At 42.2% G+C, this 16,190-nt stretch overlaps 1 protein-coding gene across 5 annotated transcripts in view; it reads right to left on the bottom strand.

Moving 5' to 3' along the window:
- Positions 1–16,190, bottom strand: part of zzz3 (zinc finger, ZZ-type containing 3) — a 182,851-nt gene that overhangs the window by 34,790 nt on the left and 131,871 nt on the right. For all 5 annotated transcript variants that reach the window (XM_072273342.1, XM_072273340.1, XM_072273341.1 and 2 more), the window contains 3 exons: positions 9,308–9,446; positions 3,105–3,252; positions 2,609–2,739 (listed from right to left, as the gene is read on the bottom strand). In XM_072273342.1, the coding sequence (XP_072129443.1) occupies positions 2,609–2,739; positions 3,105–3,252; positions 9,308–9,446 (418 nt within the window). The remainder of the gene's footprint in view (positions 1–2,608; positions 2,740–3,104; positions 3,253–9,307; positions 9,447–16,190) is intronic.

Here is a 16,190-nt window from a genome sequence, read left to right as displayed (position 1 = left end):
CTGAAAATGTTTACAACAGGGGGAAAAGTCTTTAAATATCATCTTTCATACAATGTATTCAAAAATAATAAGCTTCATTTTCTAATTCTGCTTTGTAAACTCACCATATTTAATTTAAAATGCAGCATCATGCAGCTTTGTACAAATTATTGTTATGCACATGGGGCCATTTCCCAATGCTTCACCACCTACTCAACATACTGCTAACTTGGTTATCACAGATACAACATTCCACAAACAAATAACTTAAAGCTGGTTCAAACAGTATTTCTTATAGCTGAAAGCAAACCATGTTGTATTTTTCTGTCCAGTGCAAGTTTCTTCACAGTGAGATCAATCTGGCATAATTCTGCTGAGAGGATCTTTCCAAGAGTAGGGGAGTCTAGCCCCAGAGGGCACAGCCTCAGAATACAAAGACGTCATTTTAGAACAGAGATTAGGAGGAATTTCTTTAGGCAGAGGGTGTTGAATCACAAACAAGAGAAAATCTGCAGATGCTGGAAATCCGAGCAACACACACAAAATGCTGGAGGAACTCAGCAAGCCAGCAAGCACCTATGGAAAAAAGTCAAGTCGTCGTTTTTTTTCCCAGGACAGGAGAAAAAAAGCTGAAGGGTAGATTTAAAAGGTGGGGGGGAGGGGAGAGAAAAACACAAGGTGATGGGTGAAACCTGGAGGGGGAGGGATGAAGTATAAAGCTGGGAAGTTGATTGGTGAAAGAGACAGAAGGCCATGGAAGAAAGAAAAAGCCGGAGGAAGACCAGAGGGAGGCGATGGGTTGGCAAGGAAATAAGGTGAGAGAGGGAAAAGGGGATGGGAAAAGGTGAAGAGGGGTGGGGGGGGGCATTAGCAGAAGTTTGAGAAATCAATGTTCATGCCATCAGGTTGGAGGCTATCCAAACAGAATACAAGGTATTGTTCCTCCAACCTAAGTGTGGTCTCATCATGACAGTAGAAGAGGCCGTGATGGACATATTGGAATGGGAATGGGAAGTGGAATTAAAATGGGTGGCCACTGGGACATCCCACTTGTTCTGGCGGATGGAATCTCCAAATCTACATCTCCATCTCCAAATCTACAGAAGGCCACACCGGGAGCACTGAACACGGTAAATGACCCCAAGAGACTCACAGCTGAAGTGTCACCTCACCTGCAAAAACTGTTTAGGGCCCTGAAAGGTAGTGAGGGAGGAGGTGTAGGGGAGGGTGAAACACTTGTTCCGCTTGCAAGGATAAGTGCCAGGAGGGAGATCAGTGGGGAGGGACAAATGGACAAGAGGGTCCAGTAGAGAGTGATCCCTGTGGAAAACAGAAAGGGAGGGAGGTAAGGATATGCTTGGTGGTGGGATCCCATTGGAGGTGGCGGAAATTTCGAAGAATTATGTGCTGGACGTGGAGGCTGGTGGGTTGGTAGGTGAGGACAAGAACAACCCTATCCCTGGGAGGATGGCGGGAAGATGGGGTAAGAGCAGACATGCAAGGAATGGAAGAGATGCGGTTCAGGACAGCATTATGGTAGAGAAAGGGATGCTCCTTTCTTCGAAAAAGGAGGACATCTCCTTTGTTCTAGAATGAAAAGCCTCATCCTGAGAGCAGATGTGGTAGAAACGGAGGAACTGTGAAAAGGGGATGGCATTTCTACAAGAAGCAGGGATTGACATAGTGTAGTCCAGGTAGCTGTGAAAGTCCATGGGTTTGTAATATACATTGGTGGATAAGCAGTCTCCAGAGATTGAGACAGTGAGATCGAGGAAGGGAGGGGAGGTGTCGGAAATGGGCCAAGTGGATTTGAGAGCATGGTGGAAGTTAGAGGCAAAGTGGATGAAGTAAATGTGTTCAGCACATGTGCAGGAAGCAGCACCAACACAGTCATCGATGTAGCGTAGGAAAAGTGCGGGATGGTCACCTGTGTAGGCTTGGAACATACACTGTTCCATGTAGCCAACAAACAGGCAGGTATAGCTGGGACCCATCTGTGGATTTTATTGCCACAGATGGCTGTGGACGCCAAGTCATTGAGTATATTTAAAGCAAAGGTTGAATTGGTTATTGATTAGCAAGGCCATCAAAGGTTATGGGGAGAAGCCGGGAGAACAGTGTTGAGAGAGATAATAAATCAGCCATGATGGAACAGGCTCAATGGGCCAAATGGCCTAATTCTTCTTCTATAGTTTTTGTTCATTGAAAATCATTTCTATCAAAATTAATATTGCCTTTCATACTTCAGTTACATACTTCTAAAGATCACTTTAGCTCATAGCCTCAAATTTAAAGTGAAAAAAGTGAAGAAAATCTATTACTCTCCTTACAAATTAAGGATTTCTTTTTGTAAAAGAATCATACTGGCAGGAAAAAAATTGTGACCCCTCCCCCACTCCCAAAAAATGTATTACTGTAGTACTGCAACATAACAATACGGCTTTCCATTGGTTTTATAGTAAAACTAAGACTAAATCCGAAGGCAACATAAATTTGAGTCTTCCAATTTACACAGTTTATTTTGAGGCAAAACTTTGTACCAACTTTGTATTTTCTTTCTGAAGATAGCACTAAATTAAAACATTGCAAGTAATTAATTTTCACAACTGTTTCGAAGTATGTTTCTTACCTGTGTACGACTGTTTGATGTCATTATGTCAGGTGCATCACTAGAAGGCAACACTGAGGAGTAAAAAGAAGAGGATGATGACTCTGCATCTTTCTTGGAATCCATGGGACTTTTTGGTCTCAGAGGCAATCCTAAGTGAGACAAGAACACATTGAGATGTTAAATAAAATTAGAGGAAAAACCAAATGCAGTTTTCAAATAACAATGGGTTACTTATATCGGAAAAGGACCAATTAATTCATTATTAAGCTATAGGGAAAAGGCAAGGGAGTGACACTAATTGGATATCTATTGGAAACAGCCAACACAAGCTTCAAGAGTTAAATAGCCTTTTTTTCTGTTGTAAAACTCTACGATCAACAATAAAATAATTCTACAAAGACATATGACATCCAGAAAGAGAAATACACAGATTTAGTAAGATTTTAAGCTACATTTTAATAAGGGCTTATGAAAAAGTGGGGTATAAAGGAAACTGAACATGAACACATTATACCTTTGTCAAAGATGAGTTTTAACCTCCTTGTGTTGTGTTTCTTATTTCTATATTCTTTATCAAAATGTCCAATTCCAGATGTATAATGGTCCCATGGAATCTGAGGCAGCTGAACCACTCTTTGCGGACAAGGAAGCCCCATGTCAACCTACATTAACGGCAAGTTTTCATTAGTTATAAATTTGACCTCATCAGGTGCATGTTCTTAGACACAGCTAAAGTAACTGTCGATGATTCTGAGATTTGCAGAAGTAGAGAAATATTTTGAGCAAATACCTCTGATAAAAAAAGCGACTGAAAGGCTAAAGGAAGCAGATTCATCAACTTTTTATCACTAAGGAATTTGATGCACTTAGAATACTACAGCACAGAAACAGGCCCTTCTACCCATCTTGTCCACGTAAGCTATTATTCTGCCTAGTTCCATTTTCCTGCCTCCAGAAAATGCCCTCCCATCCATGTAGCTATCCAAATGTCTCTTAAATGTTCAAATCAAACTTTCATCTACCAATTCTGCTGGCAGCTCGTTCCATACTCACAACTCTCTCTGAATAAAGAACTGCTCCCACATATCCCCCTTAAACATTTCACTTTTCACCCTTAACCCATGACCTTTAGTTCTAGTCTCACCCAACTTCAGTGGAAAAAGCCTGTTTGCATTTATCCTGTCTGTATCCCTCGTAATTGTGTATTCCTCTATCAAAACCCCCCTCAATCTCTTATGCTCTAAGTCTAGGGAATAAAGTCCCAACCCATTCATCCTCTCCCTTTAACTCAGGTCCTCAAGTCCTGGTAACATCCTTATAAATATTCTTTCTAGCTTTTCAAACTTATTCAAATCTTTCTAATAGGTAGGTGACCAGAACTGTACATAACACTCCAAGTTAGGTCTCACCATCTTACATACTTCATTTTAATAGAAAATGCAGGATCATAGTAAGAAAGTGGAGATCAGCACAGGCACACTGAGCCAGCCTCCTACTGTGCTAAAAGAGCCTATGAAATTTAAAATTATTCTCTATTTCAGTGTACTTGTTACAGGTTTGTTAAACTTTTCCAAACAGGCTGCAAATCTCCCTGGCTCCCAGCATTTTAGTTGATACTGCATTGAAATTATACATTGGCTCACTACAAAATGAATTTTTTCTGTAACACAAAAAAGTCTGCAGATGTTGGAAATCCAAAGCAACACACACAAAATGCTGGAGCAACTCATCCATGGAAATGAAATAAGCAGATGGCATTTTGGGACAAGACCCTTCTTCAGGACTGGAAAGGAAGGGGAAAGATGTCAGAATAAAAAGTGGGGGGGGAGGGGAAGGAGGACAGCTAAAAGTTGATAGGTGGAGCCAGGTGGGTGGGAAAGGTAAAGGGCTGGAGAAAAATGAATCTGATAGGTGAGGAAAGTGGACCATAGGAGAAAGCGAGGGAGAAGGTGATAGGTAGGTGAAAAGAGGTAAGAGTCCAGAATGGGGAATAGAAGAAGAGGAGAGGGGAGGGAGTGAAGTGACTGACAGTACGAGACTCCACCCTGGATTGGACGCCAATCTATCACAAGGTTAACCCCCAGCATTTTGCCGGTACCCATTCTCAGCTGGGTAAACTAGAGCATCGTGTGGTTAAGTGCCTTGCTCAAGGACACACACGCTGCCTCGGCTGAGGCTTGAACCCACAACCTTCAGATCGCTAGTCCAACACCCTAACCACTTGGCCACACGCCACACTATATATAAGATTAAAAACACTGCAAAAACAGAAATAATATTCATTTTGAAAAAGTGAGGTACTGTTCATGTGTTCAATGTCCATTCAGAAATTGGATGGCAGAGGGGAAGAATCCGTTCCTGAATTGCTGAGTGTGTGCCTTCAGGCATCTATACCTCCTTCCTGACGGTAACAATGAGAAGAGGGCATATGCTGGGTGATGGAGGCCCTTTATGATGGATGCCGTTTTTCTGAGAGACTGCTCTTTGAAAATGTCTTGGGTACTACGGAGGCTAGTACCCAAGATGGAGCTGACCAATTCTACCCTTTTCTGTAGCTTCTTTCGGTCCTATGAAGAAGTCGTTGGTCCCCCCCCCGCCCCCCATCCCGTACCGAACAGCAATGCAGCCTGTCAGAATGGTACATCTATTGAAGTTTGAATGTTTTAGTTAACAAAATCTCTTCAAATTCCTAATGAAGCTTTTTTGTCTTCTTTAGAGCTGCATATGCCGGAACCAGGTTAGATCCTCAGAGATTTTGACACACAGGAACTTGAAATTGCTCACTCTCTCCACTTCTGATCCCCCTATGAGGATTGGTATGTGATTCCTTGTCTTAAGTCCACAATCAGCTCTTTTGTCTTACTGACATTGCAAAGTTGTTTGCTGCAACACCACATAACTACCTGTCATATCTCACTCCTGTACACCCTCTCATCGCCATCTGAGATTATATCAACAGTGGTTGTATCATCAGCAAATTTATAGATGGTACTTGAGCTATGCCCAGCCACACAGTCATGAGTATAGAGAGAGAAGAACAATGGACTAGGCACACACCCCTGAGGTGCGCCAGTGTTGATCATCCGCGAGGAGGAGATATTATCACCAATTCACACAGATTGTGGTCTTCTGGTTAGGAAGTTGAGGACCCAATTGCAGAATGAGGTACAGAGGCCCAGGTTCTGTAATTTATCGATCAGAATAGTAGCAATGATGGTGTTAAATGCTGAGCTATAGTCAACAAACAGCATCCTGATAATAAGTATTTGTTAATTGTCTAGGTGACCTAAGACGGTGTGAAGAGCCATTGAGATTGCGTCTGCCATAGACCTATTGTGGCAATAGGCAAACTGCAATGCTGAGACAAGAGTTCACTCTAACCATGATCAACCTCTCAAAGCATTTCATCACCGTAGGTGTGAGCGCCACTGGGCGATAGTCATTAAGACAGCTCACACTACTCTTCTTAGGTATTGATATAATTGTTGCCTTTCTGAAGCAAGTAGAAACTTCCAACCGTAGCAGTGAGAGGGTGAAATACTTGAATGTCCTTGAATACTCCTGCCAGTTGGTTGGCACCAGTTTTCAGAGCCTTACTCGAAACTCCATCAGGGCCTGCCACCTTGTGAGGCTTCATCCTCCATAAAGTCAGCCTAACATCCGCCTGAGACAGCCAGGCCATCATATTTACACCATCAGGTTGGAGGCTTGGCATGAAAGAAGACCATGTCAGAACAGGAATGGGAATTGAATTAAAATGTTTGGCCACCGAGCAGTTCTGCTTTTGGCAGATGGAGACTCAATAGACGGTCCCAGCAAATCTGCGGGTAAATGTTGCCTCACCTGAAAGGACTGTTTGGGGCCCTGAGTGGTGTTGATGGAGGGTGGAGAAAGGAGAGGGAGGTGTCAAAAGTGGACCAGGTGAATTTAAGGGCAGGGTAGAAGTTAGAGGCAAAGCTGATGAAATTGAAGAGCTCAGCATGGGCGCATGAATCAGCACCAATGCAGTTGTTAATGTAGCGGAGGAAAAGCTGGGGAGTATTACTGGAGAAAGTTTGGAACAACTGTTCTACATAGCCAGCAAAGAGGGAGGCATAGCTGGGGCCCTTGCGGGGGCTTGTGGAGGAACCAAAGGAAAAATTGTTGAGGGGGAAGACCAGTTCTGCCAGATGGAGGAGGGTGATGGTGGTGGGGAAATTGATTGGTTATTTTATTGAGAAAGAAACAGAGAGATTTAAGGCCTTCTTGATGGGGAATAGAAGCGTATAGGGACTGGACAAACATGGTGAAAATGAGGCAGTCAGGGTTATTGAGGAGATCAAGAGCACGAAACATGTCACAGATATAGGTGGGAAGGGATTGAACCAAAGGGGATGGATAGGAGTCGAGGTATGAGGACACCAGTTCAGTGTGGCAGGATCAGGCTGAAACAATAGGCCTACCAGGACAGTCTGGTTCGTGGATCTTGGGTAGGAGGTAGAAGTGAGCAGTGCAGAGTAAGGGAACTATGAGTTTGGTGGCAGTGGATGGAAGTTCTCCAGAATTCATGAGGTCAGTGATGGTATCAGAGACAGTGTTCTGATGGTCCAGACTGGGGTCCTCTTCAAGGGACAGGTATGATGGGTTGTCTAAGAGTTGCAACCTGGCCTCAGCAAAGTAGAGTTCAGTCTGCCACACTACAACAACATCCCTTTTATCTGTGGGTTTGATGGTAAGGTCGGGATTGGTGCGGAGAAAGTGGAGGGCAACGCTTTCAGAAGGGGTGAGGTTCAAGGAGAAGTGTGCTGAAGTTGAAACGGTTTGCAATTCAAGATGAAAATGATCCAGAGCTGAGAACCTGAGCAGGGTGTTCAAGAGCAGGAGGGTTGGAGATGGGAGAAGGTAAATTTATCTGTACCAGAAACTGCCACTTTGCTACAAAAACTGAGATTACTCAACTATATTTTTCCAAGAAACAAACCCCACAACTTCTATTTGGTAGGCTGCCAGGTCCAGGTCCACATTACATGTTTAATTCTTAACACCATTTCATTAGCTAGATGTGAAATACTGCCTATGCTGCCTATATCTTAAAAACTCCTATTGAACCTCTTCTGGGATCAAATCAATTACATTTTCATTGCTGAGACAGAGACTTCAAATGTTGGAATCAGGAGCAGGTTGAGCTGTATATTTTAGTTATTTTCATTTTTACTACTGAGATACAATGGGTAACAAACCCTTCTAGCCAGGCCACCCAGCAACTCATATATTTACTGCTAGTCTAAGCATGGAACAATTTACAATGACCAATTAACCTAGAAACCAGTATGTCTTTGGACTGTGAGTGGAAACTGGAGCATCCAGAGGAAACCCACATGCACACGAGAAGTAACATATAAACTTGCTTCTAGAGCTGTAAGTGTTGTGCTAACTGCTACGCTACTGTACACCACCCCCAAGCAGAATTAAGTCTTTCTGGGGCGGGGATAAAAATTGTGCTAATTCGGGGTCACAATCTGAAATGTCACAAAGTTCACATGCCTCTCCCCACATGCTGCTCAACCCAATGAGATTCTCAAGCAGCTTATACTTTTCAGCTTCTCAGTATAGATCTGATTTCTGGTATTTCATTTACACAAACAAGATGCTGCAATAGAGCTTCCTTCAATTCATGCACTCTGTCCTCTGACAGATCACAGCATCCAATGTGTCCCAAATCCTGTAGACAATTAAGCACCCATATGGAATTTTATCTTTGCTCTATACTACTTACTTTCAACCTGCTTGCATACAATGGAATAAAACAAACAAAACTTTGGGTTTGGTCTCTGTATATTCAGTGGCCAAACATTTTTAATTCCCATTCCCATTCTGACGCGTTGGTCCATGGACTCTTCTTGTGCCAAGATGAGCCCACCCTCAGGGTGGAGGAGCAACACCTTATATTCTGTCTGAAGAAAGAAGAAGAAAGCCCTTAACTCCGAGTGGAGTCATCGGGACACTGTCATGATGGTGTTTTTTTAGCAGGCTTTCTTATTTTTACGAGGCCGAGTTGCTAGCTTGACGCTCAACCCAACACGGATAGAAAGCGTGCCAGGGGAGCCAGCTGGATTCGAACTCCGGAGCCTTCGCTCCGAAGTCCGGCACTGATACCACTACGCCACCAGCCAGCCATATTCTGTCTGGGTACCCTCCAAACTGATAGAATGACATCAATTTCTCTTCCCAGTAAACCAATTCCCCACCCCCACATTCCCCACTCGGACATTTTACTTCTCACCTGCCTATTACTTCCCCCGGGTCTCCTCCTCATTCCCTTTCTTCTATCGTCCACTCTCCCCTCCTATCAGATTCTTTCTTCTCCAGCCCTTGACCTTTCCCACCAACCTGGCTTCACCTATCACTTTCTAGTTATCCTCCTCCCCCCACCCCACCTTTTTATACTGATGCCTCCCCTCTTTTCCAGTCTTGAAGAAGAGTCCCGGCCCAAAATGTCAACTGTCTATTCATTTCCATGGATATTGCCTGACCAGCTGAGTTCCTCCAGCATTTTGTGTGTGTTGCTTTGACAATTCAGTTGTTCAACTAGTTAATCTAGTTTTCAAAATTGAGAAATATAGTAAAAAATAAATTGGAAATGTACAAGCAAAACACATTGGGATAAAAAGATCCTTGCCACTTCTCCAATGAATACTGAAGCCTCACAGTTTTCATTAGGATCTGGTTATGCTCTACCTTCTTCTGGAGATTTTCTACAAATGCTATGGGTTCCTTCAGTCCTTCCTTCTGATATTTGCTTAAACATTCCAGATCTTGAATAGCTTGGGCCCGCTGGGCTTCTAATACAGCAATGGTCTGTAGCAGCCTCTGGTAACTGGATAAGAGATAACACAAAAAAGTGCATTACAATATTATCCTGAACAAGACAAGAGTTAAACAAAGTGAAGCATGAGAAACATGACCAGGCCTTGATATAAAGATCTCCAGTACACTTTCTTAAAAAATCAAGTTACTCTTAATAAAAAATACTTTAGGGCCTCCAGGACAAGCAGGAGAACTGCATGCCGGAGAGGCCAACAGCAGTGGTGGTAGGGATACTGGAGGGGATTCTGAGCAACAGGCTGCATTTGAAAAGTCCATGCCATCTATCCACAGCTATCATGGGGCAGGAGGTACAGAAGTTCCACACCATCAGGTTCAAGAACGTCCAGTTCCCTTCAACCACTTGGTTCTTGAGATAACAGGCAAAACCCTATTCAGTACAGTTTAACAACACTATAACCACTTTGCACTACAATGTTCTTTTTGTCCTAATTGTACTTTTGTAACAATTGTGTTTAATTTGTTTTTATTGTCGATGCTATATGCCATGATGCTGCAAGTTTTTTTCTTTGCACCTATGCACACATGTACTACGTTGTATGACAGTAAACTTGACTTTGATTTCGAAAAGAATAGTCAGCATGGCCTTTGTGCATGAAAAATTCTGTCTCACAAATTTAATTGAGCTTTCTGAAGATGTCACTGAGGCAGCAACAAAGCTTCATCAGGCTCCTGAAACAACGTGGATAACTTCACTCACTTCAACACTGAATTGATTCCACAACCTATGGACTCACTTTCAAGGACTCTACAACTTATGTTCTCGGTGTTATTTATTGTTTATTTATTATCTTTTTTTGTGTACTGCACAGCTTGTCTTCTTCTGCACGTTGGTTGTGTGACCATCTTTGTGCGTAGGTTTGCATTGATTCCATTCTATTTCTTTGTATCGACTGTGAACGCCAGCAAGAAAATCTCACGGTAATATATCGTTTGATAATAAATTTACTTTAACTTTGACAAGGTCCCACATGGGAGCCTGGTCCAAAAGATTAGATCACACAGGGTCAAGGGTAAGCTGATCAACTGCCTTGGGGGAAGGAGATAGAAAAAAAACATTGAAACACAGAAAGCCTACAGCACAATACAGGCCCTTCGGCCCACAAAGTTGTGCCGAACACATCCCTACCTCAGAAATTACTAGGTTTACCTATAGCCCTCTATTTTTTGAAGTTCCATGTACCTATCCAAAAGTCTCTTAAAAGACCCTATCGCATCCGCCTCCACCACCGCTGCTGGCAGCCCATTCCACGCACTCCAACACTGAGTAAAAAAACTTACCCCTGACACCTCCTCTGTACCTACTCCCCAGCACCTTAAACCTGTGTCCTCTTGCAGCAACCATTTCAGCCCTGGGAAAAAGCTTCTGACTATCCACACGATCAATGCCTCTCATCATATACTCCTCTACCAGGTCACCTCTCATCGTCCGTCGCTCCAAGGAGAAAAGGCAGAGTTCACTCAACCTGTTTTCATAAGGCATGCTCCCCAATCCAGGCAACATCCTTGTAAATCTCCCCTGCACCTTTTATATGGCTTCCACATCCTTCCTGTAGTGAGGCGACCAGAACTGAGCACAGTACTCCAAGTGGGGTCTGACCAGGGTCCTATACAGCTGCAACATTACCTCTCAGCTCCTAAATTCAATTTCATGATTAATGAAGGCCAATACACCATATGCCTTCTTAACCACAGAGTCAACCTGCGTAGCAGTTTTGAGCATCCTGTGGACTTGGACCCCAAGATCCCTCTGATCCTCCACACTGCCAAGAGTCTTACCATTAATACTATATTCTGCCATCATATTTGACCTACCAAAATGAACCACTTCACACTTATCTGGGTTGAACTCCATCTGCCACTTCTCAGCCCAGTTTTGCATCCTATTAATGTCCTGCTGTAACCTCTGACAGCCCTCCATACTATCCACAACACCTCCAACCTCTGTGTCATCAGCAAACTTACTAACCCATCCCTCCACTTCCTCATCCAGGTCATTTATAAAAATCACAAAACAGTAAAAATCCCAGAACAGATCCCTGAGGCACACCACTGGTCACCGACCTCCATGCAGAATATGACCCATCTACAACCACTCTTTGCCTTCTGTGGGCAAACCAGTAGTGGATCCACAAAGCAATGTCCCCTTGGATCCCATGCCTCCTTATTTTCTCAATAAGCCTTCGAGGGTGCACCTTATCAAATGCCTTGCTGAAAGCAATGTACACTACATCTACTGCTCTTCCTTCATCAATGTGTTTAGTCACATCCTCAAAAAATTCAATCAGGCTCGTAAGGCACGACCTGCCCTTGACAAAGCCATGCTGACTATTCCTAATCATATTATACCTCTCCAAATGTTCATGAATCCTGCCTCTCAAGATCTTCTCCAACAACTTACTAACCACTGAAGTAAGACTCACTGGTCTATAATTTCCTGGGCTATCCCTACTCCCTTTCTTGAATAAAGGAACAACATCCGCAACCCTCCAATCCTCCGGAACCTCTCCCATCCTCATTGATGATGCAAAGATCACCGCCAGAGGCTCAGTAATCTCCTCCCTTGTCTCCCACAGTAGCCTGGGGTACATCACATCCAGTCCCGGCAACTTATCTAACCTGATGCTTTCCAAAAGCTCCAGCCACAAACTCTTTCTTAATATCCACATGCTCAAGCTTTTCAGTCTGCTGCAAGTCAGCACTACAATCACCAAGATCCTTTTCCAGAGTGAATACTGAAATAAAGTATTCATTAAGTACCTCTGCCATCTCCAGTTCCATACAAACTTTCCCACTGTCACACTTGAGAGGTCGTATTCTTTCACACCTTATCCTCTTGCTCTTCACATACTTGTAGAATGCCTTGGGGTTTTCCTTAATCCTGCCCGCCAAGGCCTTCTCATGGTCCCTTCTGGCTCTCCTAATTTCCTTTTTAAACTCCTTTCCGTTAGTCTAATAATCTTCTGAATCTCTAACATTACCTAGCTCTCTGAACCTTTTATAAGCTTTTCTTCTTGACTAGATTTTTTACAGCCTTTGTACACCACAATTCCTGTACCCTACCATAACTTCCCTGTCTCATTGGAACGTACCTATGCAGAACTCCACACAAATATCCCCTGAACATTTGCCACATTTCTTCCGTACTTTTCCCTCAGAACATCTGTTCCCAGTTTAAGCTTCCAATTTCCTGCCTGATAGCCTCATAATTCCCCTTACTCCAATTAAACGCTTTTCTAACTTGTTTGTTCTTATCTCTGTCCAATGCTATTGTAAAGGGGATAGAATTATGATCACTATCCCCAAAATGCTCTCCTACTGAGAGATCTGACATCTAACCAGGTTCATTTCCCAAAACCAAATCAAGTACAGTCTCGTGTAGGCTTATCTACACATTGTGTCAAGAAACCTTCCTGAACACACCTAATGAACTCCACCCTATCTAAACCTCTTGATCTAGGGAGATGCCAATCGATATTTGGGAAATTAAAATCTCCCATCACAACAACTCTGTTATTATTACATCTTTCCAGGATCTGTTTTCCCATCTGCTCTTCGATATCACTGTTACTATTGGGCGGCCTATAAAAAGCACCCAGTAAAGTTATTGACCCCTTCCTGTTCCTAACACCCACAGAGACTCCGTAGACAATCCCTCCATGACGTCCACCTTTTCTGCAGCCGTGATGAAGGGTAATATTTCAGATTGGAGGCTGTTGTCAGTGACGTGCTACGTGGATTAGTGTTGGGTCCATTACTGCTTGTCATATACATTATTGACTTGGATGAGAATGTTGGGAAGATTATTAGTAAGTTTGTGGGTGGCACCAAAATTGGTGGGCAGTGGAGAAGGTTACAACAGAATCTTGATCAAATTGGAAAGTGTGCCAAGGAATGGTAGATAGAATTTAACTCAGACAAGAGCTAAGTGATGCATTTTGGAAAGGACATACACAGTGAGTGACAGGGCCATGGGAAGTGTCAGAGAACAGAGAGATCTGGGGATACCAATACAAAGCTCCCTGATAGTGGCAACACAAACAGACAAGGAAGTGAAGGAATACGGCAAACTTGTCTTCATCAGATGCAGTACTGAGTACAGGAGTTGAGATGTCACATTACAGCTGTAGAAAATGTTGGTGAAACCCCCCTGGAATATTGAGTATAGTTTTGTTTGCCATAGCAGAGGAAGAATTAAGCAAGAGAGGATGCAGAAAAGATTCACAAGGACAAAGCCAGAACTGGAGGGCTTGAATTATAAGGAGAGATTGAATATTTTTTCTTCACCATTGCTAGATCAAAGACCAGGAACTCCCTTCCTAACAGCATTGTGGGTGTATAACACACCTGAAAGACTCCAGCAATTCAAGAAATCAGCTTACCATCACCTTCTCAAGAGCAACAAGGGATAGGCAATTAAATGCTGGGTTAACCTCAAAAGCCCAAATCCCTTGAATGAATATAGAGGGCATAGGTTTCAGGTTAGAGGGGAGAAAGTTAAGAAAGACAATTAATTTTCCCATACAGAGAATGGTGGGTTGATGGAACAAACTGCCAGGGGAAGTTATGGAAGTTGGTACAATTACAACATTTAAAAACTATTTGGGTAGGTACATAGACAGGAAAGATTTAGGACAGGGGTTCCAAACTTGGGGTCCATGGTCCTTTTGTTTATGGTAGGGGTCCATGGCATAAAAAAGGTTGGGAACCCCTAGTTTAGAGAGATACAGATCAAATGCAGGTGAATAGGACTTGTTTCGGAAGAAACTCGCATTGGCGTGGACAAATTGGGATGAGAGGCCTCATTCTGTGCTGTTGAACTCCATGAACTTAAGTAATAAAGCTTGTTTAAAATATATAAAGTACAGCATGAAAAACTATAGTATCGACATTTATACTGTTTGGCAGCCTTTAATTTGCTGTTTATTCGAATACTGCAAACAACATTCAGTCCACTTGAAGAAAGAATGCAGAAGCTCAAGTTTACTGTTGGAAACAGATCACTAGAACAAATATCCTTAGTTCAAGAGGATAGCTCACCACCACCACCACAAACTTCTTAGGGGTAATTAGTCCTGGCCTTGGCAATGATGTCAAAATCCTAAGAAAGGATTTCACTTACATTGTTTGATCCACCTTACACTTTCTACAAGGCTAAGTCCTTCCTATTATGTCATAAGGATTATCTGTGCTGTGCGATTGAAAGGTTCGTTTTTTCTTCCTGGAGCTATAAATCACATATTCCAAGCAAAATGCGACATTTTAACTTCATAAACTAAGAGCTTGCTTTACTGATTAGAGATAAAGTATGTAAACTCTGAAGGTAGAATCCATCAGACTTGGCTGGTTTGAGATTAATTTACAACATTACATCCCCAGGAAACAATGGTTTGGTGCATACATTTTTTCAAAAATCCTAATAATGACAAATAGCATCTGTCACTGCTTTCTATGGCTTATTATCTAGAAACATCTCCATGCATGACGATACACATAAAGTCTTGTCCAAATGCCAATTTTTCCCATACAAATTCCATAAGGTGATAAGACCATAAGACATAGGAGCAGAATTATATAATCTGGCCTCTTAAGTCTGCTCCACTACTACATCATGGCTGATTGATTATCGCTCTTAACCCTATTATCCTGCCTTCTCCTTGTAAGGATTCCAATGCTTGAAAGGAAAGAAAGTTTTTCTCCTGATCCAGAGGATGGGAAACAACTAAATGATGCCCTCTTAAGTATTTTAAAGACCGCCTTTAAAAACAAATTTTTAACACAAGTTCAGTTCATTTTGTTTTCAAGCTTCTCTGGAGTCTAATGGCACAGTACAAAGAAAAATGCTCTTCAGAAAGCATCCAAATATGTGATTTAATAATTAATAGTAGAACATACAGCATAGAACAATACAGCAGAGTACAGACTCTTCGGCCCACGATGTTGTGCTGACATTTTATTGCTGTGCATAAGCTTTTACTACCAAGGTCTGGATGATGAAATAAGACAAATTGAGATTCAGATGAAAACAAAGGTGTTTTATTTCTGTTATTGTTGGTAAAGTAGATAAATCCTGTTCATGGGCCTTTTATTTTATCTTTCCCATCCCGCAGCTGTCCGCAACTGCTTTCTCCGTCGGCTGCCAGTTTCTGGTTTGTAATCTGTTTCTTGATTGTGCTGTGCAGAAAAGTTAGCACATATTGAAATCTAATTTTCTGTGTTGGACTTCTCGTAGTTGAGTGCGAAATTTGGAGTAACATACTGGAGATCTTATTACAGAGAGACATTATACTAACTCCGGAAAGCATCAGAAGTTTTGGTGGTTCTTATGAAATCCTGTTGAAAGTTTTTTAAAATTATTGATGCATTCAAACTTGAACTGCTGTTCTGTTTTGTTGAAATAAATCCTTGAAATGCTCCAAGAACAAATTAACCCAATTAAGGTCCCCAGATGCAGAAACCAAACTTTGGACTGAATCTTACTGTACTAAGCATTTGCAATGCTTAAGCCAATAGTTTCCAGAGAATCCCAATTTTATTTGTTCTTAGGCCATTTTGGAATCTTGACTCTTGATTTTGACTGGATTTATAATATTACTGGCACCTGTGTAAAATCATTTCCTGCTTTGAAGAAAGTACATTTTTATACAAATTGACGATGGAACACTAATTGTATTCAACTTGGTTCCTCTTCTGGGGCTGTTGATGCTTTGGGTGAATTTTTTTTCATATTAGTTAG

Source organism: Mobula birostris, chromosome 12, assembly GCF_030028105.1.
Source record: "Mobula birostris isolate sMobBir1 chromosome 12, sMobBir1.hap1, whole genome shotgun sequence".
Taxonomy (NCBI): domain Eukaryota; kingdom Metazoa; phylum Chordata; class Chondrichthyes; order Myliobatiformes; family Myliobatidae; genus Mobula; species Mobula birostris.
The sequence above is the reverse complement of the archived record's forward strand: the minus strand, read 5'-3'. Positions and strand labels throughout refer to the sequence as shown.